This window comes from Python bivittatus, unplaced genomic scaffold, assembly GCF_059951505.1.
Source record: "Python bivittatus isolate LINGU-HERP-01145 unplaced genomic scaffold, Pbiv_v1 ctg000580_np1212, whole genome shotgun sequence".
Taxonomy (NCBI): domain Eukaryota; kingdom Metazoa; phylum Chordata; class Lepidosauria; order Squamata; family Pythonidae; genus Python; species Python bivittatus.
In genome coordinates, this window is record NW_028277087.1 from 20,864,945 (window position 1) to 20,890,187 (window position 25,243).

The 25,243-nt window shown below is 40.2% G+C and overlaps 1 protein-coding gene across 3 annotated transcripts in view; it reads left to right on the plus strand.

Annotated features, from left to right (window-relative positions):
- SYT16 (synaptotagmin 16) overlaps window positions 1-21,567 on the plus strand; it is a 49,063-nt gene extending 27,496 nt beyond the window's left edge. For all 3 annotated transcript variants that reach the window (XM_025166046.2, XM_025166047.2, XM_088149738.1), the window contains 3 exons: window positions 7,384-7,827; window positions 10,849-11,038; window positions 15,624-21,567. In XM_025166046.2, coding sequence (XP_025021814.1) covers window positions 7,384-7,827; window positions 10,849-11,038; window positions 15,624-15,937 — 948 coding nt within the window. In that variant the 3' untranslated portion in view covers window positions 15,938-21,567. The remainder of the gene's footprint in view (window positions 1-7,383; window positions 7,828-10,848; window positions 11,039-15,623) is intronic.
- The last annotated feature ends 3,676 nt before the right edge of the window (window positions 21,568-25,243 follow it).

Sequence of the window (25,243 nt, forward strand, 5' to 3'; positions counted from 1 at the left end):
CAGACCTGTAACTACTTCTTTAAGAGGCTCCTCTGTCCTCCACTCGTTACCTGTAGTAATGGCACCTGTTTGACCTTGTTATCAGTATAAAAGACACCTGTCCACAACCTCAAACAGTCACACTCCAAACTCCACTATGGCCAAGACCAAAGAGCTGTTGAAGGACACCAGAAGCAAAATTGTAGACCTGTACCAGGCTGGGAAGACTGAATCTGCAATAGGCAAGCAGCTTGGTGTGAAGAAATCAACTGTGGGAGCAATAATTAGAAAATGGAAGACATACAAGACCACTGATAATCTCCCTCAATCTGGGGCTCCATGCAAGATCTCACCCCGTGGGGTCAAAATGATCACAAGAACGGTGAGCAAAAATCCCAGAACCACATGGGGGGACCTAGTGAATGACCTGCAGAGAGCTGGGACCAAAGTAACAAAGGCTACCATCAGTAACACACTACACCGCCAGGGACTCAAATCCTGCAGTGCCAGACGTGTCCCCCTGCTTAAGCCAGTACATGTCCGGGCCCGTCTGAAGTTTGCTAGAGAGCATTTGGATGATCCAGAAGAGGATTGGGAGAATGTCATATGGTCAGATGAAACCAAAGTAGAACGTTTTGGTCTAAACTCAACTCGTCGTGTTTGGAGGAGAGAGGATGCTGAGTTGCATCCAAAGAACACCATACCTACTGTGAAGCATGGGGGTGGAAACATCATGCTTTGGGGCTGTTTTTCTGCAAAGGGACCAGGACAACTGATCCGTGTAAAGGAAAGAATGAATGGGGCCATGTATCGTGAGATTTTGAGTGAACACCTCCTTCCATCAGCAAGGGCATTGAAGATGAAACGTGGCTGGGTCTTTCAGCATGACAATGATCCCAAACACACGGCCCGGGCAACGAAGGAGTGGCTTCGTAAGAAGCATTTCAAGGTCCTGGAGTGGCCTAGCCAGTCTCCAGATCTCAACCCCATGGAAAACCTTTGGAGGGAGTTGAAAGTCCGTGTTGCCCAGCGACAGCCCCAAAACATCACTGCTCTAGAGGAGATCTGCATGGAGGAATGGGCCAAAATACCAGCCACAGTGTGTGAAAACCTTGTGAAGACTTACAGAAAACGTTTGACCTCTGTCATTGCCAACAAAGGATATATAACAAAGTATTGAGATGAACTTTTGATATTGACCAAATACTTATTTTCCACCATGATTTGCAAATAAATTCTTTAAAAATCAGACAATGTGATTTTCTGGATTTTTTTCCCCATTTTGTCTCTCATCGTTGAGGTATACCTATGATGGAAATTACTGGCCTCTCTCATCTTTTTAAGTGGGAGAACTTGCACAATTGGTGGCTGACTAAATACGTTTTTGCCCCACTGTATGTTGGAGTAGAAATGGACAGGCCCATGTTGAAGTCTACCCTCAGCCATGGAAACTCATTGAGTGGCTCTGGGCCAGTCCCTCTGCCTCAGCCCAATCTACTTCACCAGGTCATTGTGGGAGAAAAAAATGGAGAAAGGCATGTTCCCTTGCACTTCTGGGCGAAAGGTAGTTTGTAACGCTGCTAAACAAAATGACATACACAATGTTTAAAAAATGCAGGGTGGTCATCCTGATTTTTGAGCAGCCAGACAGATTCCTCATTTGGACAAGAAATAAAAGGGGGGAAGCAGTATTAAATTTCATCTCCTGTGGTCATTCCAACAGATTATGCTGCACTGGAGCTATTATGTCTGAACTGGGCTGTACAAAATAGCAAAGTTGCTTCAAAAAACTTCATTCTGCTGAATTTCAGTCCGTCCGTGCTGAGTGTTTCCCCTCCATCTACATGGTGTACCAGGTGTAAAAGGCTGAATCTCCTTTTTTAGCTTTCTAAAAAGCCTCCATCATCTCTGAACTCTGCTTAGACTTTCACCTATTCAGAAATAGAAACCTCACTTTGGCCCAGCTGCTGATGTTCCCCCACCCCATCCCACCTGCCCCCTTCCTCTCTTTGCTTTTTTCTTCCATCTCACATATTTGTATAAAATCCCTCCTGGGATCAGGAGTGCCTTTTTTTTGAAGACCACATTCAGCAAACTCTAACTTTTATTACATCTTTCTCCCTGACTTTAAACAAAAAATATTGTTTTTGGAATTATTTAGCACATGCCACCTTTGTAAATAATGTGTTGAACTGCAAATATTTCTAGGATGACTGCAACCCAGTAAACAGGGGATGACAACAAACTTAAAACACTGATCTGTTTCTCTATCCTGGTCCCTCTTGCTGAAAGACAAAGTAGCTGACTTTTGTTCAAAGGCTGGTGTTGAGTAAGGCAGCATCCTGTGTATCTGTTCTGGAGGCCTTAGGCACCCTCTGATTTACACCCAGTGCTGACCTATCTTGTCTCGTCTCATGTCAGAAATGCAGGAACTGGGAGATAATTATTAATCTATTTAAAAAATTAAAAACTTTAATAAAAATGTAGATTTATATCATTCTTGCCCAATGCCAGGTCCGACCAGCAAGTCATTCTGTGTGCATGTCGGTCCCAAGGGGCACTGCAAAAGATAGATAATTGTTTGAATAGCACCACGTTCACAATAAATATCCTTGTCCTCAGGAAGAAACCCCCATTTTTCCATTTGATCTTTAGTTCTACCCAAACCAGTGTGCAGTCTATTTAAACATCTCCAAACCATCCACTCCTCCTCCAGGCAGCTCCTCAAGTGGTTCTATCGAATCGTAAAGATGTTTTGCTTGGGATTTCCATCTTTTTAATCGTTCTGTTTGAGGTGTGGTAGCAATCTCCTCGGCACAATCTAAAAAGCTCCTCCTTGATTTCAATCTTTTTGTGGGAGGTACTTGGCCAAATAATGGGCGTGCTGGATCATGTAACACCTTTCCATATTCCTTGTCTTGTGCCACACTCCTTCTGACACCTGGTGGGGCTATTCCCGCCAAGATATACAGTTTATCAAGTGGAGTGGGGTGCAAACATCCAGTAACAATACGACATGTATCACTAAGCACCCTATTCACATGTATAGAATGCGCAGACCGGCCCCAAATGGGGCAGGCGTGCTCTGCTGCCGAGTAACACAGTGCAAGGGCAGCCATTCATAGAGTGATAAGATGGGCACCCCAGGTAGTTCCAGCCAACTTTCTGAGGAGATTATTACAGGTGGAGATCATTTGCTTTAAATTGCAACAATGTCTTTTAAAGGTTAATGTTCGATCCAGTGTAACGCCAAGATAACAAGGTGTCTCACAATGTACCAGACTCACTCCATCCCAGATAATATCAAGCCTACGTTTGGCCTGCCTGTTTTTAAGATGGAATCCACAGACATTAGTTTTTGATGGATTAGGTTTTAGTCCATTCTTGTTAAGTATTCTGACATATTCTTAAGGGCCAGAGTAAGCCTAACTTCCACCTCCTCGAAGTTGGCTCCCTGAGCAGTAAGTGCCAAGTCGTCAGCATAGATGAAAGACAGTGTATCGGGAACAACAGGCTGATCATTGGTAGATATATTAAATAACCGGGGGGGGGGGGCAAGAACGCTCCCCTTCGGAAGACCATGTCTCTGGGCTCTCCACCGGCTCTTTTTTCCCTGAAAGTCGACAAAAAATGGTCAATTTTCAAGTATTGCCTCAATGCATTTAATCAGAGCAAGATCATGTGTGATATTATATAAGTTCAAGAGAAGCTTCCTGTGATTAACTGTGTCGTAGGCTGCAGATAAATCCACGAAAGCAACTCCCGTAATTAGACCCAATTGAAATCCATCCTCTATGTGCTGAACGAGTTTAAGTATCTGGCCTGTACAGGGCTTCCCTGGCCGGAAACCAGCTTGCTGGGGAATGAGAGTTGGTTCAATAACAGGAAACATTCTATTTAATAGAACTCTCTCATAGAGTTGAAAAGGATGGCAAAGGAGGGAAATTGGACGAAAATTCTTTGGGTCATCTGGTTCTTTTCTGGGTTTCAAAAGTGCAATACCCCGGGCTTTCCTCCAAATCTTTGGAATGCAATTGGAAGCCATGCATGCATTAAAAAGTTATAACAACCATCGCTTGGCAAAATCTCCAAAAATTTTTATTTGTTCAACACGAATGTCATCCAGTTCCGTGGCTTTACCATTCTTCATATCATGAATTGCTATTTCCAGTCCTTCTCTATCAAAGGGTGAAGTTAGTACACTGGCCTCCCCTTCCATTGCCCTTGGGAGCCTCCATTTCCTAAGTCTCTCCTTAACCCTGCCGTTTAGCAACAGCTGATGAGCTATTTGATTTTCTGTAACGTTCTTACATTGACACAGGTTTGTTGGATCGTTATTCAGACGTTTTAAAAGTTTCCAACCCTTCTGGCTGTTCTTTGTCAAATCAGTTGATTCCAGGGTGGCCTTCCATTTCTCCCTCTCGGATTCTGCAAGGAGTGACATTATAATATCACCACTTTCAATCGTTTCTTCAGAGAATGGGTTTTCGTCAAACATTCTGACATAGTTATTAAGGTGAGGCATAATGTCTGGAGAGAGCCCTGATACAAAGTGAGTTTGGCACTCTCTCAGAATAGATTTTCTAGATGCATAACTTACAGCTTTGACGAAAAGGTCGTAATTTTCTGGTATTGGTTTAATAGTTCGCAATTCAGAATCAAGTACATCAGAAAAGTCCCTCCAGTTCACTTTTTTAAAATTAAAGCAACGTCGAAATGGAACATTTCTTGGCCTAATAACAGAGTGCACCTCGCATGTTAATGGTCTGTGCTGTGAATGAGAGATTGGGTCCCAAACCGTCTTGATACGTTGACTGCTGAGATTGTTACTCATGAAGATCAAGTCTGGGTTATATCCTGTTTTCCACCTACCACTATTAAAGGAGGCTGGAAATTTGGCATTGTGGATTAAAGTAAAGGCATTAGTCTCCAACCACAACTCCACCTCTTCCCCGTCTCTATTCGTTTTGCTATATCCCCAATTAATACTGTGACTATTAAAATCACCAAGAATAAAATTAATCTTTTGTGAGCGAAAATTCCCAGGTTCAATAAAACTAAATGGTATATTAGGGGGCTTATACACCAAAGTAACCACACAATTATTTAATTCAACTGACAGTATTTCAGTGTCATTTTCTTCTGTGAGAGCTGTTGAAGATATTATCAAATCAGGATGGACAAAAATAGCACTGCCATACTGTCCACTTAGTCTCTCAATAGCAGGTTTCATTCCTACTATACAGAGACATCGTTGATAAATTCCTCGATGAGTTTCCTGCACACAGAGTACATCACACTTACTGGTCTTGCAAAAATTGCTTAATAGAACTTCCTTGTCTGCCGATATACCTTCAATGTTCATAGTAGCCATTATTAAAATTGGCCCTGAAAAGGGCCCTTTGTTTTCAAGAGACATTTCCTGCATTCTGGGTTGGAAGGATTAGCCAGCAAAAAATTAAATTCGCTGTTACCAGGGGCACCACTTGGAGGTTCCTTCCTTGCTGACCTATGACCATAATAAACATTAACTAAATGAACTCTATATGTGCCTTGTTGGATTCTGTGGCAAGCGCAGGAGGAAATGTTTCTCAATGTAATCGCGCAGATATGCTTTTTAAAGGTTCCATTGGCAAACTGAGCAAATGGAACTCTTTCCACATCCAGTTATCTTCATTTCCTCCTATGTAGTCAGTTATTGTCCTACACCTAGAGATGACAAATTCTGTGTCTATTTGTTACCCCGCTGTTTGGCCACCAGGATGCAGGCTTAGTCTGCATATCCAGGATAGCTATTGCAGTGTCACCGAAGTCCATGAAGCCCTTTGAACAATTGCTTGCCTGGGATGTGACTAGGGAAGAATGATTGCAATTATCTAAGAGCCCCATTAAGCAACAGTGAACCCATTGAAGTCACTGGAACTCAATCTGCTTAGATGACACATTTTGCTTTGATTGGACTCTTAGGCTGTTCAGGGCAGGCTTTAAATCATCTTTTAGTGAGATCAGGTTTGTGTACCATGTGACGTATCTGGTCAAATGTAGCCAGTCAGCTTTGCAGGGTGGCACCAAGAATGTAAGAAACTTTCTGTTCTTTATTGGAGAAACAACAGGGTATTGAGCAGCAAGCAGGATACAAGGCATGGTGGGTGACCTGTGTCTGGCTGGGTGATTAACAAATCATCATCATCATCATTATCATCATCATCATCATCATCATCATCATCATCATCATCTCTTTCTGGCACTTCCATCCTATTTTCTGAATAAAAATATGTTCAAAGCAATGAAATAGTGACCAGCAGCCCGAAGAGTAATATATAAAGTATTCTGCATCAATGCTCTAGAAGAGTTCTGAAAAACAGCTGTAGAAGTAAATCCTTAAATTCCTTCTGCAGACCTACTCTGCTCCCTGAATATCCTGTTCTTTCACAGCATGTTCATGTTTAAATAGAAAGGAAAGGTCTCTATAGCAACCCTTTTTAATCTGAGATTAAAAAGCACCTTTGAACAGAAAATACACACCCAGGAAACTAAGCACCTGACTCTCCCTCTTCCCTCTCCCTAGGCTTTCTTTTCTCAAAAGTAATGCTTTGTTAAAAAAAAGAAGAAGAAGAGGAAGGAGAAAGGTAGATGAATCTATCTGGAAAACACTGAAAAATAGGAAATAAAACATTTTGTGTGATTTGATGTCATCTTTAGGCATGACAAGGGTTAGATTTAATGCACAGGTAAGACTAAAAAATATGTTTATGTCCTCATGAGGGATGAAGACATAAGTGGAGTATTCTTTTTATGACATGGGATAGTCCTTTGAAGAACAAGAACCTTGTAAGAAAAATGAAGATTGCAAGTATGAACCCACTAATGCATTTCTTTTTGTACAGATAATAAATGGTATTCAAGCATTTATGTCTCCATATCTTTTTGTCAATCTTAATACTTACATATCTTTCACATTTTTCAATAATGAAGGGCTTTCTTCTTAGATCTGAACTTCTCCTCCTTACTCAATCCTCTGATCTTAATATGTGCCCAGTGGGGGATTTCCCCCTGCCATTCTATTTGGCCTCCCGTCTTTCACAAATGATCATCCAACCGTATTTCTCTGAAGTTCCTGATTCTTATCCATTCTTCTCTGCTTTCCAGGTCGTGGTATGTTCTCCTGTCCATCATCTATTATTCTTTTTGAATTCCTAGACCTTGTTTCCTTTTCTCTATTTTCTCCACTACCAAAAAGACTTCCATTTTCTTCCAAATCAACATGTTGTTGTTCTTTTCCATTTCTGGTTGGCAATTAGTCAACACCCTAGAACCACTGAACTGCAATTATTATTTATTTACTATCTGTTAGTAAGTAACAGGGTTTTTTTTAATTCAAATTTTGTATTTTTCCTGTTAAAGGAACATGAAGGAGCAAGTGCCCTTCCAGCTCATACTAGTACCTATGAGCCAATTTCAAGATGTGGTGACTTAGATGTCATCTTTGATTACAAACCATCGAGCCAGAAGCTGGTGGTGACTATTCTTGAAGCTAAGGATATCCCAGACAAGGACCGCAGTGGAGCAAGTACCTGGCAGGTGCACACAGTCCTGATGCCCAGCAAGAAACAACGAGGAAAGACAAGTGTCCAGAAAGGCCCCAATCCAGTGTTCAAGGACAAAGTGACCTTCACTAAGTTGGCACCTGAAGAGCTGAGCAACTATGCCCTTCGGTTCCGCCTCTATTCTGTGCGCAAAATGATGAAGGAGAGGATGATGGGGGAGCAGTTGTTTTATCTCAGCCACCTCAGTCAAGAGGGGGAAATGAAGACTACGCTGGTTCTGGAACCAAGGAGCAACTTATGTGTAAGTACAATTAAATTGGGGGCAGACTGCTAAAGTTCTTGTTACATTTCTTTTCTCTGGGATGAAGGAGGAGAGTTTACAGCCAAGAAAAGGAAAACTGCATAGTCAAGACTGATCTGTAAAATAGTTTTCAAGAATTTGAATCAGAAATGTTATAAATAGTGCAAGAGTAAGGAACCTAGTGCCCTCCAGATGTTTTAGACTTCCCTACAAAACATTTGAAATCCAAAACATCTAGAGGCATCAGATTGCCTAACCTGCAATAGTAAAATGAATGCTTAGGCTTACATGCTGGCTGGTATGGAGCCATGGGGCTGTGCCAAAGGCTTCATAGAAAAAGTGGGTATTGAGGAAAATCTTGAACAAAGAAAGAGTGAAGCCATGATTCAGATATTTAGAGGCAGATATGCATGAAGGTGGAAAGAGGGAAAGCTGGACTTTCTAAATGGAAATATATTGCATTAAGGGAACAAAGATTATACTATAGATGTATTTGGATATGTAGGGATAAAGAGGGAAGGTGGGGCAAGACCAAGAAATATTTTGGAATAAGGACAAAGAATGTATACTGGAGCTGGGTGTGGTAAGGAAGCCAACTGAAGGTTTTCAGGATAGGCAAAACATAGTAAGAGGATGAAAAAAGTGAATGATTTTGGCATGAGGTCCAAAGTGAGATGAAGAACAGAGAGGGAAGATTCTATGGTCAGGGTGTCATGTGTGAGAGATTTTGCTGAGATGGCAAAGAGGAAGGGCTATATTTTTGTAATGTGAAGAGCAATGTAACAGGGTACATCTTCTTTGGGTGCAGATGATACACTGAATCAAGGAAAAAGGAATCAAAGATAAAATTCACGTCCATAAGCCAGTTCAAATAGGTGGATGAAAATCTTATTACTCAATAAGGAAACTTGAGAAGATGGCTTATGAGGAGAGATGAGAAGTTGATCTTTGGCAGATGAGATTGAGAGGAGGAGGATGAAGCATTTTAACTGAAATAATAACAGTATCAGAGAGAGAAGTGACTTGAATTTAGAACTTCACTTTTATACAACTGCCCAGACTTTAAGATCAGTGAAAGAGCTCTTATTAGGTGTCAAATGAGGCCAAGTAAGATAGATAACCTTTTCTGCAATAGTTACTTTGATAAGATTGCTGAGAAATATTTAAATTAAAAAGCAAAAGGAAATCAGTGCTTATTTAAGTATAGTAATTGTAAATGGTTGACATCAGAAACATAAACAGAGAAAAGCAGAGGCCTTGAATCGGTAAGTGCAAAATTGAATTCTAGCAGTGTTCATCTCTTTCCAGAAGTAAATATTCCTCTAGAAGAGGAAGTAGTTTAGAACACAACTAGCCCAGAGCATCTTTGCTTTTCCACTAAATATTCATTTTATCCAAACAGAGGACCTTTTCCCCCAAATAAATGAAGGATCATCTTAGATTAACTAGGAATACTTAATCTAAGGAATGTATGTATGTATGTATTCATTCATTTATTCATTCATGCATTCATATATTTAAAACATTTATATAGCTGCCCATCTTGTACCAAATTCTGGGCAGCTCACAGCCAAAAAATAAAACAACATCTATTTACAGTAAAAATATTAAAACCAAAATATATGTTATCTAATCTTTTTTTTTTGCGGGTCATCTTAAATTCAGGTTTATCTTCCCCTTTACTTGAGTCAAAGATGCCTCTTGAACATTTAGACTTTCAAATAAGCTGGTTTCCAGGTACAAGCAAATATCTTTTCCCCCTTGGACCTTTACCTACCCACTGCATCAAGAAGGGAATCATCTTCAACATCCCGTGGTGCATGTGACTAAGTGGTGGAATAATTAAATAATTCTGTATGCTAGTAGAACATTTCCCTGTATGGACACTGCAAGACTCAATTTTAATGAGATTGCTTCAGTGGATCTTAATTTCCCAAAGGTACATGGTGAGTGAGATAATATTTTAAGGAAGCCAGTGAGGACTTAAAAGCCATTCAAAAAAATAAAGTTTCATTAAGAATTTGAATCGTATTCCACCAAGGAAAATAAATGCACTGCATAATCCATTTAGGTGATGACAGTTAAAAAAAAATGCTCTGAAGACTACTTGCAAAAATCAAGATCAGTTATGAAATAGTATGACCCTCCCCTCCCCGCCCCGGTACAATTCAGTGCGTTATCAATTCTTCTCTTCAGTAAATGGAACCTACAACAAAATATTGCAATGTGAATATTCTTATTTGCTGTTCTAGTCAATCAGCCAGCACTTCTCCAAAATATTCCATTCTCTTCCCCCTTCCACACACTTTACAAGTTCCATACCGGCACCCTAGCTTAGGGAACTCCACTCTTTGGAGGCATATTATGAATGTTGAGAACATGTTGGGGGCAAATTCACAAGGTGGCTCTGGGGAACTGCATGGTTCCTAAGGCAAACAGAACCGGCTACAAAACACTGATCCACCATAATGTTATCTGCTTGGCCTTTCTAGTTCAAAAGGTCAAAGAGCAGATAAGAAGATGTAGGAAACTGATTTGTACTGGACTGCTTCACACCTCACGCTAAGCCATCATGTAGTTTGCTTTTTGTGGTCTGGCATGTTGTGTGAATCCAGCTATTGCAATTTACAAAACAAGCATTATGGTGTAATAAGGTAATGTGTGCACCTCACCAGCTAAATGAACAACCCGGTAGAAGGCATCTGAGAATGGAGGTGTTTACCTGTGAAAGCTCATGCTGCCATTTTTCCCTGTTTCTTAAGTTCATGCAAGACACGCTTGTCACAGCTGCAATAGAATAACCTGGCTAGTCTTCTGTATTTTCAATTTTACCGCTGTGTGTGTGTGTGTGTGTGTGTGTATAAAATTCAAAATATAGACTATATATATGTATGTATGCATGTATGTATATTCTGTATTTTGAATTTTAAATGGAATGCTGTATATAATACTGAAGAACCTTCCTTCTAATTAACAGTCTTTTTTTGACGTTGGCTTTTCTCTCTCTCTCCCCATCCACAGAGTGGAGGCTCCCAAATGAGTCTCTCAGCCATCTCTCACAGTGACAGTGCTTCTTCAACTCAGTCTCTGTCACATGGAGGGGTCCCAGAACTGCTGGTGGGACTGTCCTACAATGCTACAACAGGCAGGCTGTCAGTCGAGATGATCAAAGGCAGCCATTTCCGGAACCTTGCCATTAACAGACCACCAGGTACATAAAAATCTGACCTGGTCTTGTGGATGTAGAGCTTGGACTATCAAAGCCTTGGTTGTTTGATATGAAAAATACACCTGCCTACAAACACTGGGAGGCATTTTGAAAGACCCTAACCTAACCTTGGGGGGGATGTCCCATTTGTGAATCTAAATAGATTGCTTGGGGGGAGGGTTCTGAAAAACCTGAAATGTTTAATTGGAAATAATAGAAATTGTCTGCTTGTCGGAAGCAAATACTTTTTTTTCCTGCCCTCTGGCTTGAAATACTTAGGATTGTGTTTGCTCTGCTCCCCAAGGCCAGTTCAGGTCCAGAAAGGAAGGAGGACACATCTACTGTTGTAAGCATGAAGTCCTTTGGTTTTCCAGGACCTAGTTATCTATATTCTTCCAAAACCACAAATCCCCTTCTCTACTGTCTTTTGGGTTCCTCTGTTGATATTTCACTACAGAATCTTTGAGGAATGTGGGTTCCAGCTCTAGACAGTTAGGTCTTTCAAAACTGTTTATGCTTCAGTAGGGTTGGGCTGGGTTTCTAGGGTATTTATGATATTTCTGAGTGATGAGTTGTTTAGGCAGCTAAAGAGCTAGACCAGAATTTGTTGTTACATTAGACCTGGTGGGAATTTTCTGACTCCTCAACTTACCTTTTCCTACTGGGCTGAAGGCTCTAGGACAGTGTTTCTCAACCTCAGCTGGCTGGGGAATTCTGGGAGTTGAAGTCCACACATCTTGAAGTTGCTGAGGTTGAGAAAGACTGCCCTAGGACATCAGAAATCAGGCTATAGATTAGGTTGGCATCTGACTTCTGTCTTCTTTGGAGAAGCTCAGCTGGAGGTCGGAGAAGTTGAGGTGGTTTGTTTGTTGGCTCACTAGTTTTTCAAGCATTTTGAAAGAGATAATCTTCTTTGCTCAACTTGTACAGGCATCTTTAACCACAATTTACTGCACTGGATCCACACACATTTTACTTCTGTCTCCCAGTTGTCTCTTCTCAATTGTCTTTTGAAATTGTTTAGACTGAGAGAAAGAGAAGACCAAGGACTTTATCCTACTAATCTATATGAGGATTTTATGCATTTGTTTCTCTTTTTCTTCCCATTTTTTCTTGAACTAGTCTCCAATCAATCCCACCTTTCCTCTTTCACTTTTCCTAAGGAATACACATAAATGTAGGAGCAGATTTATATTCCTTAGTATAACTTCAGTTTCCCCACAACCTAGCATTTGTCTCAGCTTGTATTTTTTTAAATTTTATTTCCCCTCAAAAGAATGCAGAATAGTATACAATATAGGATTAGAATGAGACGATTTCTTGCATTGTTAAATTCTTATTAATGTTTAAGGAAATGTACTATAAAAAGTCTTTCTTTTAAAAATGTTGGCTTAATTGTGAAAAAACAAACAAACAACAGATGACAAAGAGGTGCATGCCTAACAGTGCAACGAGACACTGATTAAGGGAAAAAATAAATTTCTGCCAAAAGAGGGGGATAAAACCAAGCCCCAGGCTTCACAACTCTTCAGGAAGAAAAGAACAGATTTCATATCATCATGAGCCTTGCTTGCTCATGATGATATCCCCAGCTTATTACCTCCACTACACAAATATAATAACAATAATATACAAAAGAGCACATTTGTGCAGTGAAAAACACAAATCTGGAGTGCTGATTTGGGCTAAGGATGGGGCTACCTCTGAAAGAAACAGAATATAATTGAGATGTAACCCTTGACTGCAGAAGGTATTATCAGACATGTTTCACCTGGCAAAGGCATCCCAAGGTTGGACGTGTAGGAGATTCAATGAGCCAAACTTCCATTGCAGCCAGTTTACTACAGTAAAGCAACTGTCTTCTGGAATGTGAACAACAGAAAGATAAACAAGCTAGTTTGAACCATATCAGATTGACTTGCAGTCTTCCAAGTTGAGCTCACTTTTAATTTTCTTTATAATGGCAGTAGTCCACATTTTTGGAAGTCAGAATAAAATCTGCCTGCCACAAGTAGATTTTTGGATTAGATGATGGCCTTTTCTTGACTATTTTGTAGCATTGCCATGGAATAAAGTCTAACTCAGTCCAGTTTTGTGTTTAACTACTTGTCTGGTTGCCATAGGCTAAAAGAAGTTCAAAATTGGCAAGTGTACTGTGCTGGTTGAGAAGGATCTTCCCTTAGTTGGCTTGGAGGAAGGCAGTTTCTTCTTACAAGCTTGCTAGAAGACCAGTGGCCTAAATTTGCTTGGTTGTCAGAGGGAAGGCATCCCGAATGGAAATTACAGGATAAATATTGTTGCAGGACTTAAACCTGCAACAGGGAATCAACCTGTCACCGTTCCTATATCCTGTCAAGGGTGAATCCTAAGCTTTAGGGTCTGCTGTAAGTTATGAGTCCTGATATAATTACTATCTTACATTCTGGTACTTTGAGGAGATTTGCAGCTGGAATCTTGTTGCCTACCACTCGATGAGTTCTGTGTCTGCCCAGTTTGATTAACACAGAGAGTATATATTTCTGAATGGAGTAAAGTTGTGGTGGACAGACTGTTGTTTTTTGTTTTCTGATAAGATTTCCTGGTGCACTAGGTGGAGCATAGAAAATAAGGACTAATGCCCTGCCCCAAGTACTGAGATAGTGACATGGATTTAACAACACTTATTGGTTCAGCCCTGCAAAGCAAATTCAGTTTCCTCAGTACATCATATATGGCTGCTTTATTTCCTCTGTTTAGCTCTTGTTCTGTTCTGTTTGCTTTTTGCTGGGCCATGTGATGCTCTGAGGAGCTGACTGAGTCAGCAGTGTGAGGACCCAAATTCTTGCGTTCACTAAGCAAGCAGTGGTAATTTCCATTCGGGATGCCTTTCCTGTGACAAGTTATGCTGAGCCCCAGCTGAAGATTTCTGCTTCACTCCCAATGAGGAGGATCAACCCCCATCATGGTGTATTGCAAGCATATTTCTTCAAATTGGAATTTCCAGCCAGGGAACATCTGTTGCTTAATTCTTTGTATGGATAAAATAGTCCTGCACAGAATAGATTCCATAGAGTTGATCAGTGCATTATTTTTGGTTAAACTTCCTACTGGAAAGTAGAAGATGCCAGGCTTTTTTAGATCAGGCTTACCTTCTTTGGCTCACTGGGACTCCCTTTTGTGCTACGATGCTTCTGGAAGGTTCTCCTTGAGAAAGCTCACCTGGTGCTGCTGCTATTATCATTTAGAGGCCAGTAAAACATCTGTATTTGTTCTATTTATGTACTTCATTTGCATCCCAACTTTTCTCCTGGAGCTCAGTGATAGCACTCACTCTGCCAGTTTTTCCCAGAATAACAACCCTGTAAAAAGGAGAGCTGTGCTAAGAGATGAGAGTAAGGGACTGTTCCAAAGACATCCAGTGAGCTTCCATGGCTGATGGTAGACTTGAACTTGGGTTTCTCCAGTCCTTAACCAGTATACTATCTTGGCTTTTACTCAGCATAAAGTGCCTTTGCTGTAATTTATAGCTATATTTCTGTAGGTACTTATATTTTTGGATTTCTTTATTTCCAGTAATTTTATGCTGCCCTTCAGGAAAAGCCCCCAGAAAACGGTTCATACAGTATGTGCTGTGCGTGATTAAAAATATAAACAGCTAACATTTTATCTCTTGTGTATGATGAATGTATGCGTTTACCTCGGGTGTTAATTCCCTGTATACTGCATTGGAACTGAAAGGTGAAAGGTACCATACGTATTTTTAAAATCCGAGCAGAAGATTGCTCAAGTCATCACAGGGCTTCATTTGGAGAGGGCGAGATGGCTACTCCCCCTTCCATGTGTTTTGTGGTTTGAAAGGTTAAGCAATTGAGGAGCACAAATTCTTTTGGAAGTTTTCCTAACCAACCAAAAGCACAACACAGCCTCTAAAAAATAGTGCCATTGTTGGGTGATTGGTCACTGAAGTTTGATGGTGCTATGAGGGGCTGCCCAAAGGGCTAGTATAAGGGGATTTACTACATAAACATAAATTGTAACTCTGAACATAGATGAAATTCTTTTTTTTTTCCTAGATGGCTCCATTTCTTTCTCACACGTGTATACACAGAACTATGCAGGCATATACACCTTAAAGTACAGATGAAAAGTCATGATTCTTGTTCTGTCTGCCTACCTACCTACCTAAAAGCACGCAATAAGTAATGAGAGAGGATGGAACTGTTTGAGGAGAAGCAGGATGTCCCTGCTTTTAAACTGTGCCTGTCTGTTCATACCTGAGATGAAATTTCATGCCTTCTGTTCAGCAGAGCACAATACCAAAAAAAAAAAAAATCATCCATAAAGAAAAAGAGCCATATGGTGCAATGAAAAGTCTACCGGCTGCATGTTATAGAGGACATCCTAGGATAAGCTTGTAGGAACATTGTTGCATATTCCTAAACATTAATGGTTGATTTATTTGCCTTTTGTATTATGCCATGATTTCAATCAGCTAACGCAATATGCTTTAAGCAAACTGGTGGCTTATCTGTGTGACAGATTAGAAAGAGAAACAAGCAGGCGTACTTTCTTTCCAATAATATTGTTATAATTTTGATGTTGCCTGCAGATACTTATGGGAAACTCTGCCTTCTGAACTCAGTTGGTCAAGAAATGTCTCGTTGCAAGACATCTGTCCGACGAGGACAGCCAAATCCAATCTACAAAGAGACGTTCATCTTCCAGGTTGCCTTGTTCCAGCTCTCTGATGTCACACTGATGATCTCCATTTACAATCGCCGCAGCATAAAGCGCAAGGAGATGATTGGCTGGCTTTCTATGGGTCAGAACAGTAGTGGAGAAGAAGAGTTAAGTCATTGGCAGGAGATGAAAGAATCTAAAACACAGCAAGTGTGTAGGTGGCATATGCTCCTGGAGTCCTAATGGAAACCTCAGTAGTTCCAATAGCATATGTGCAGGGCATTTATCTTCCCAGCATTTGACATATAAAGACCATTGGTTTCTATTACAACTGGACCTCTAATGCTCTTTACTAATGCAATTGTTTTGTTAAGTTATTGTCCTTTGATTTTTAGTTACGGGAAATTGCTTGAAGTAACAGGTAGGCAAATTGGGTTAGAACTTTATGCTTTCTCTTTGCCAATCAAGAATTGAGATTGAGTGTTCAATATCATCCTGGTGTCTTCACTGATGATGAGACTTCGTTTGCTCTTGGCCCAGGTCACTGTAGAGCCAAATTTGGTTGGGTAAGCCAAGGTATGTGCCATTGTTGTGAGAAAAGGCTGCAAATAGTGATCATGAAATAGTGTTCATGAAATTGGTAGATTTGGACAGTTTTCTGGGATGCTTTGGGGCCCTATCCCACTTTTTCACACCAGAAATATTCACTTAAGAATATTTGGCTCAGCCCTAATTCTCTGACTGCAATAAATAAGGTAAATTTGATTCTTGACAAATGGTCACTTAAAATTTTCTGTTTACAAATATAGACTTCCAAAAGGCTTAATGTGAATCTTGTAAACATGTATCCAGAATATAGCAGACGTGTATAATATCATTATGTAACTTAATCATTAGATGGCTCAGAGTGTTGAGTGTCCTGCATTTATTTGGCTCTTTCTGGAGGAAGATAGCTGTATCTAACCTGGCTGCTGGCTGGTGTGTCTTCTAAGCTTTCCATGACAGCAAGGAAACAACATGTGGATCTGGGCTCCATCTATGCCTTTTAATATATAATGTTCTTTTCACTTAGAAACAGCCAAACACTTGTGTTTTACATTAGTTCCTCCATAGGCATGTATGCATAATTATAGTTATCATCATGGGAGCCATGGATCTCCTTAGCAGTCCTAGTTGTATAAGCACTCTAAAAGAAATTAAGAGATGGATGCCTGCAGTACTGATAACAGTTTTCCCTAATCTGGTGCCATCTAAATGTGTGGAACTTTAATTCTGATGATCTTAACCTGGAAGACATCTGGTTGGGAAAGGCTGATTTTAGGAAAATATGGAGCTTTCAGAAGGTCTTTGGAGAGAAGATAGGCAGTGGTAAAAAAAAGATACCTTCCTTTGTTATGCTGAATCCCAGGAGAGACTCTGTGATGTGCTCAGGCAACTTCTGACCAGTGACCTCTCCTGATAATTGACTTCTCTGGAAGGCTACATAGGATCCTCTGCAGCATGTAGATGTTTCTTGGCTAACAATTATATGGAAAGTTTTGAGAAACACATTCTAAATAACTTGAAAATGAACCTCAAAGCTGTCTGAGAAATGGGCCAGAGAGTACATTTATAATATGTGTTGGTGATAGGGGATCCCTTATTTACAATATTACCACCATGGGGGGTAAAACATGTTACAGAACACCAATTTACCATAATACTGCCTGTCTATTCTTCTAGGCATCCCATCCTGCAGGACACCCTTTAGTGTCCTCCTTATCTGCATCCTTTTGAGGATCAGATTGGCACACTTTCTGCTGCATGGGTTTGCAGCTGCTTATTCTTTCTATATTCTAAGAATACTTACAGGGTCCATTGGAATCTCAGAGGCATTCTACAAAATAAAAATTATGCTGGAGGCCGGCACTTGGTTTTATAGTGTATCTTTTCATATTTTCCCCATATTTTTATTTTAATATATTTGATATTGTTCCCATATTTTAAATAAAATATTTGTTCTTAAATGTAAAAAAAGGTCAAATGGGGCAGGGAGCCTGGGAGATGCCAAAGGAAGTAAAGTGTCTGTGGGTACACTGGAGCCCCTTAGGCATCATGTTGAAAACAACCAAAATGGGCTGTTGTGTGTACGTGAAGCCGCCTTCTCCAGTCTCAAAACTCTCTTCTAAAGTGCTAGAGATTGAGCGCAGGACCTTCTCCTTGAAAAGTATATACAATGCAACTAAGTGATGACCTTTCTAAAGGAATGTCCCTGTTAAGTTTTTGCTCCAACATTTTATAAAGAGATATATCATTAGCTGGTTTCTCTAACAACAAGAACAAAAATTAAAACAGGTTGGTTGAAAAACTGCATCACCATGTATGAGAACGGAGGAATCCCTTTTGAAAGACAATTTATACTGTGGATTATACTTTTATTATCTAAACATTAAGAATGCTTCTTTGCTTCAGAATTATTCTTTTCCTTACATGGAAACATATGCAGATTTTATTGGCTGAAATTCATATAATCAATTACCTAAGATTTCTAACATCTCTAATATCTAGTCATCCATGGATGTATTTCTACTTCTCATTGCTTTGAAGTAGTTTTCAATACTCTTTTTTTCCTGAGGGTCCAAAGATTTGCTTGGTTTTTTTTCTTTTTTTAACTTCTGGGAGAAGAGAGATCAAGTTTTCTTGATTATGCAGATGAGATCATTAGTCTAGCACTACACGCTGCTCATCTATTTTTCTTTTTAAACATCTGTTTCTTCAGTAGAAAAAAAAAAATTTGCTACCACAGCATGCTAGGGGTCAGAGAGGACATTTCACCAACATGACTCCCTTCTCAGGTTGCATGCCAAAAAGTTATAGGCTGCATTTTTTTCCTCAGAAATTACCAAGGGCCCATAGGCTGTGAATAATCTGTGATTCACTGTATTAAATAGGAAATAATAATGTATCCCAAAACAGCAAAGAAACCCACTGTTAACAACAGCAGATACAACATGTTAAGGCAGCTTTTCTTTTCCTGCATTGTTCAAAAGGTTGCATGAGAAGGTTCCTGTTTGGCATCCATCTCACGGAAACAGCTCGTGTAACCCATTTCGGTAGACCTCCTGTTTTATTTGCTTGCCAGATTCACTAGAGAGAGTGCCAAAGCCAGGGTGGATGCAACAAATAATGAAGAGGGCTTCTGTTGGAACACATTCTGAAGCCCTGTTAATTTGTAATGCCAAAAGCACACCTTTTCATTCAGTGATGGATCTGTGTAAAAGCAGACAGGCCTGCAATAAGATCCTTCACATGCATCTCTCAATAATTTTGCCATGCACGTGGGTCTGCAATTCCTGAGGCCATACACAATGCCTATGTATCACACTAATTTTGGCTTTAGTGTGTTGTAGAAAGCCAAACAGCTAAGGTTTGTAAACAATCATTTATGGCTTTAGTGCATTATTTCTCAATCTTGGCAACTTGAAGATATGTGGACTTCAATTCTGAAGACTGGGGAATTCTGGGAGTTGAAATCCACGCATCTTCAAGTGTGAACAAACACTTGAAGTCCACACTTGGACAAACACTTGAAGTCCACACTTGTCAAATGTGGACAAACACTTGAAGTCCACACATCTTCAAGTGTGGACAAACACAGTGTTGGAATGTAGCCAGTGAAATGACTTTGGCTTCGAAGTTCCTACAAAGTAACTTGATCCAGGAACAGAAGTTACCTTAAATTCTGTGCTAGGGCAGAAACTGGCCCTTTCTTTATCAGGAAAGATAAATGTAAGCAGTGGTATCTGTTGGGGGGAAGGTTCAAAATGAGCAATGTGGTGATTGTGGTATTGCAGTGCAAGCCCCACCCTGCTTGTACTTGCATTGACATTAGACACACACCTACAAAAAGGGTGGAATTTGCATTTTGACATCTCATTTGCCATCTTGCCCAGTTTGACCCATAGAATGATGCTGCTGAATGCAGGAGAGAAGAAATAAAAGGGAGGAGAGGCAGAGATGGAAATTTTGGAAGAGATTGCCAGGCAATTGAGTTACCTAAAAGCATGGGGAAAAACCTGTACAGGTAGTCCCTGGGTTAAGAACTCCTGGTTTAAGGATGACCCATAGTTAAGAACGGAGCCTATTGTAGCAAAATCCGAGTTAAATACACAATGGTTTGAGTTCATTACACAAGACTACCTACATACTGTTCTAGCTTACTTACAAATTTGACTTAAGGACAGACTTTGGGAATGGAACTCGTTCTTAAACAGGGGAATACCAGTACTTGTTTAAACTGTATGGAACCATCTAGCTGACTTTGGTTGATCTCAGAAAACTAAGCAGGATTGATTCCAGATAGTTCTTGTAACCCCAGGAAATTCCAGGGCTGTGGGTCAAACTAGAAACTTGAAAAAACCATTTAGGAAGGAGGAGTTGGTAAACTGATTTTAGTACTATTGCCAAGAGTATTTGGATGTTTTTGTGTTACCAACAGGAATTCAACTTGAAGGAGATTCATCTTTATATGTTACCGTCGGTTTACATGGGATTTGTAATAGACAAACTGCAGATTCTTCCCACAAAGCGTCTTCAGTCTCAATTTAATCACTATAGAGATCGAAAAGAATGAACAATTAAAAAAATACTTTTTATGTTTCCATTCAGTTGATTGGAGGAGCACTCAAGACTTAAAAGTTTTGCAAAAGAGTTTTGAGCAAAAAATTTAAAGGCAGGCAGAGAGAGCACCATGGAGGTCTTAGGAGATTTCCAGAATTGCAAACTATATTAAAATAGTTCTTGGGGCTTAATGAGACTGCATACCAGCTACAGTGAACAGCAGAAAAATAGTTAATGGCCTTCTCAGAGAACTGGCATTGCCATCTTGCCATGCTACTCTTATTCTAGAGACAGGTTTGTCAGGCAAATGTATCTCAGCCCTCCTCCTCCTTTTGTGGGGTTCAAAGGAGCTGTCCTATCTGGTTCCCAGGTAAACAGCCTAAGAGTAAGACACTGTATTCTACTAGGTGTAAACTCTGTGTGAATCTCTTAGCATGACAAAAAACCCAGCCCTGACCATACCAAAAAGAGATGTTGAGCTCACCTTTGTGCCTAAATTCTACAGTTCCTTATAAACCCCTTTGCTGCTCCTTACGGCAGCAATTCTCTACATACTTAGGAATAAGTCCCAATCTTCCAGCTCCTTAAGATCTGTTCCTGAGAACACCTGCATAAGATTATGCTGTACAACTACTTCTGTCATTTGGGGGAGCCTGGGTAGAGGTATGCTTTAGGTATCATATTTATGTCTGTGCCAAAAAGGCTTTCGATTTCACACACTTTTTTCAAGATCAGATATCCAGAATACTTTGGAAACAGATCTCCCAATGTACTGTGTACTCTGTATATACACTATGAAGGGTACAACAGTATATCGAAGGCTGGAGTATATTAAATAAATATTGGTTCCCATGTAAATCTCTATATGGTGCTTTCCTCAACTCAGAGTGAGAGTAAGGGGGATGTTGAATGCCTACAAAGGATTTTACTCAAACATCCTTCGCGCTTCTATTGACTCCCATGCAGAATGGTCTAAGCAGACCATATATGGATTCAACCTCTTCTCATTCAAGTTTTTTTTAAAGACTTGCTAAATATTGAAGCATAGTGCAGCTGAGCAATGGATTGGTAAGAATAGAAGCCTGAGTTATTAAAAGGTTAAATGGATTTAAAAAGCACAGTTTATAGGCAATATCTACATTTTTAAAAAAACAAAAACAAAATGTACTTGTGTTCTGGCATACATATACAAATATCCTTGATTAAATGTTATATTACTTTTTACTGATGAAAACTAAATGTACATCTTGATGTTTTTCAGATTTTTGTTTTGTGGAAGATATATCTAAATGTGTAATATTAAACTTACAACATTTCTGTTAATTGTCTAGTGGAAGTGCTACTTTTTATGTGTTACACCATTCCCAAACCTTCATAAAATGCTGTGAAGTTCAGAAATTCACTAGAACTGCAAGACCTTCTGGCTCTCCATACATAGAGATGATGATCTGATCAGCGAGAATGTCAGACCAATGTTTGTTCAATGGGAGGAGAGCCTTGACTTCAGTCTCTGTATCAGTATGCATGTTGAACCAGACATTGTAGAAAAGAACACAAACAAGCTCCCAGGCAAGCAATACTGACCCGAAATTGGTACCTGCAGCTTAAAATTTTATTCCAGTGGATAGAAAAACCCTGTAGGATAAGAACTGGTGATGAGTGGGCAGGCCACGCCAAGCCTTAGGAGAAAGAGTCGGTTCATATATAATCCTCCTTCACCCCTATGAGAGAGACCCCTATTATTACCAAAAATGTAACAATGACACTTCAGTTAAATGGCTTTTAGGTAGGTAGGTAGGCAGGCAGGCAGGCTTATAAGCTGTTCCAAGCATCAGTTTAGGGGGAGAGATTTGTCAAAAGCTGTTAGAGCAATGGTATTCAGATGGTAATTACAAATGCTGAAGCAGTATGTTTTGAGGTGTTTAGGACAAGCAATAAGCATAAAGCAGGCCTACTTCTTCCTTCTTCTAGATGTGGAAATAAAATTCCTGACTAAATAGACCTCTGGTTTGATCTCCCAGGTGATTTATAGCTGTTTAATAAAATTCAAAGACAAGCTGCGAAAGAATTGGAGAAAGCAAATATTTATTCATATCCTCAGCGTTCCTTGCTTAAAGGGAAGGCAAATTTATCTCCTAAGAATCAATAGGAATAGGAGCTGACAATGTGATAGGGAGAGTAGATCTGTTGTTGAAACTATGCAGAATGTGAGGCAGCTCAAAGAAATGAGAAAAAGGGCCAATAGGACAGCTCCATTAACTTTTCAAAGACTGCAGTGGACCACAAACTCAACAGATAAGAGATGGGCCAAAAATGTACCCATCTCATTTTCAGCTGGGAAAGAAAATGAAGGGGGCTTTTCTCACGGGGCTTAGCTGCAGAAGGGCTGCAGACACCCCATGACCCTGTGAGGATGTGGGCAAGAGGCTTCTCCTGAATTGCTACAAATGTAGACATGGAGAGACCAACAGACTTGCCAAACCAAGAAAGATTTGAACTTCTCAGTCACAAATTAGGCATCCCTATATATGCCTGTTCTGTTGCTTTTGGTTTGTCTGAGCCTCTGGTTTGATATATTCTGCTTTTTGTATGCACAAAAAGAAGAGATACAGAACATTAAAAAATACAAATAAAAATCAAGCCATTCAGCAGTCAGATAAGTTTGTGAGAATGATATTAGTTTTCCCAGTGAATATCGTCTCCCATTCTGAAACTACGCCATTTTAATGTTTCAAATAGAATTGAAGATGAAATTTGCTTGATTCCTCAGGCAGTTTCAATCCCCTCTGTTTATGTTTCTTTTCAACTGTGTCATTACCAGTATTTTCCCTGCTCCCAATGTTTCACTTCACCCAATTGACTATTGATGAGGGCTTTTTTGGGTGAGTATGTGTGTGTGATTATTCAACAGCTGCATCCTACCACCTGCCCCTCATAGAAATCATGCATCTCTTTTGAAACTGGCAATGACTGCTACTTGTGAAATCAAGCCTTGCAATCAATCTTCCGTCCTAATGTAAAGGAAACTGCAGATTCACACAAGTTTTGTTCTTGGCCATCATGCTGTGGGGGATGTAAGTTTTTTTTTTTTTTTAACATCCTGAGTGGCAGACAACCTTCAAAGATCTTCCTCCATGCCTCCCACCCCTGTGACTTTGTTACCGCTCAGTCTGGCTGGTATTCTGTGCACATATCCATGACGGTATTGATCTGTTGTGCAGGCATAGATTTCTGGCTTTCAAAGCTGTGAAAGACTCTGAGCTCTTAGGAGGAAGAGAGAAGGGAACTGTTATTGATCCCACAGGATGGAAGGTCATAAGAAGAGATGCAGAAGTAATTGCAGGGAGGCATCAGGCACGTCTGTGTTCTGAAGATGTTGGTCCTACACTTTCCAGATCTTGGAATTTGACTTGAATGTTTGAAACCAAAAGGAGCAATCCAAAGGGAGGATTGAACCAAGGAACCAGTCCTCCTAATGTTCAGCAAGTTCCACAGCTGGGCTCTTTATTCAGATAACTGAGTGGCATCCTCTACTGCCACCAGGCCCCACTAATCTTGGCCCCAATCAAATTAGATTCCTGCCCCTGGCTTTAAAAAGTCTGTTCCTTTGAGGACTTCTTTAGGTAGCAGGTATGGCCCTGAGGCAGAGAAAGCTTGGGCAATTCCACCACTGCTAGCCCTTTAGGCAACAACTGAAGCCCCCAGTATTCATCCATCATTGGCAAGAGATGGCATGAATGTTAGGGGGACCCAGGGGATTTGACCAAAAATGTGAGATTCCAGTTAAGGACCTTGCAGAATACAGTGGCCAGCGCCTTTGCCTGCAATCAGTTTTTCATTTTGCCTTTGGGAATCACTGAATGTTGGGATAAATTAACAGGCACTTTGTTTTTTCATTTTCTAAAAGCAGAACAAAGAAATGAAAGAGAGGAAATCAAGATGAATGTTTACTATGTTAATGCATATTACTACAGATCTGCTCTTTCAAATTTCAACACAACAGACTAAACCACCCAGAGTTGCTTTGTGAGATGGGCAGCTATATAAATGTGATGTATAAATAAATAAAAATAAACCACATTTTAGCAAACCAGGTTGTTTTTCTTAGCTCTTGTCCCACATGGTTGCAGAATTTACTTGTGTTTGTATTACATTTGTATAGTTCTTATAGCAAAGCTATCAATGAGTGATACAATTGGGGGGGGGGTGTTTATCAGCCAGCTTGTTGCAGATCTGATGCTGATTAGGACTGAGAGGGAGTGACTGGCCCCAAGGTCACACAGCTGCCTCCATGCTTAAGGAAGGACTAGAACCTGCATCTCATTTGTAATCCAGTACCTTAACTACTATACCATGCTGTCTCTCATCTTTAGCAGGCTGAGTGACACTTGGACAACAGGAGTTCAATGCATTGTTTGCATTATGATGGACACCATTAGTGAAAACCACTGGACCACACCTGACTGCTTTTAATTTTAGCCAAATCCTACTAGCCAAGAAGCTAACCCACTGTAAAATAGGATATGGGACAACTGGGTTTTTTTAGCCAACTTCTCCCTGGTCTTTTTTTCTGGTGGCCATCGACTGAACAACCTAATCTCTTGCAGGTTTACTCAAAATGAAGTCCTGCTGGATTCTGTATTGTTTACAGGTTGAAAGCAAGAGGACTGCAGCCTTCAATATTTGCTTGGGTGTCTTGACTCACTCCATCTTCTTTCAGTTCAGAAGTATTAAACATGTTGTTATTTGTACCTGTCCTTCAGGCAGTGTCTGCTCAAACCCCAAGGTGACTTTTCCTTGTCTCTTGGCCAAGACTAAATAGGATGACTCTTAATCCAAACAACTTGGTTCTTTGTGATGGGCCAAATAGCCTTTCTACTCATTAAGCAGACTTAATATTCCTTGTGAAATATTGTTTCCTGGAGGAGCTGAAATAGCCTTGGATGTTGC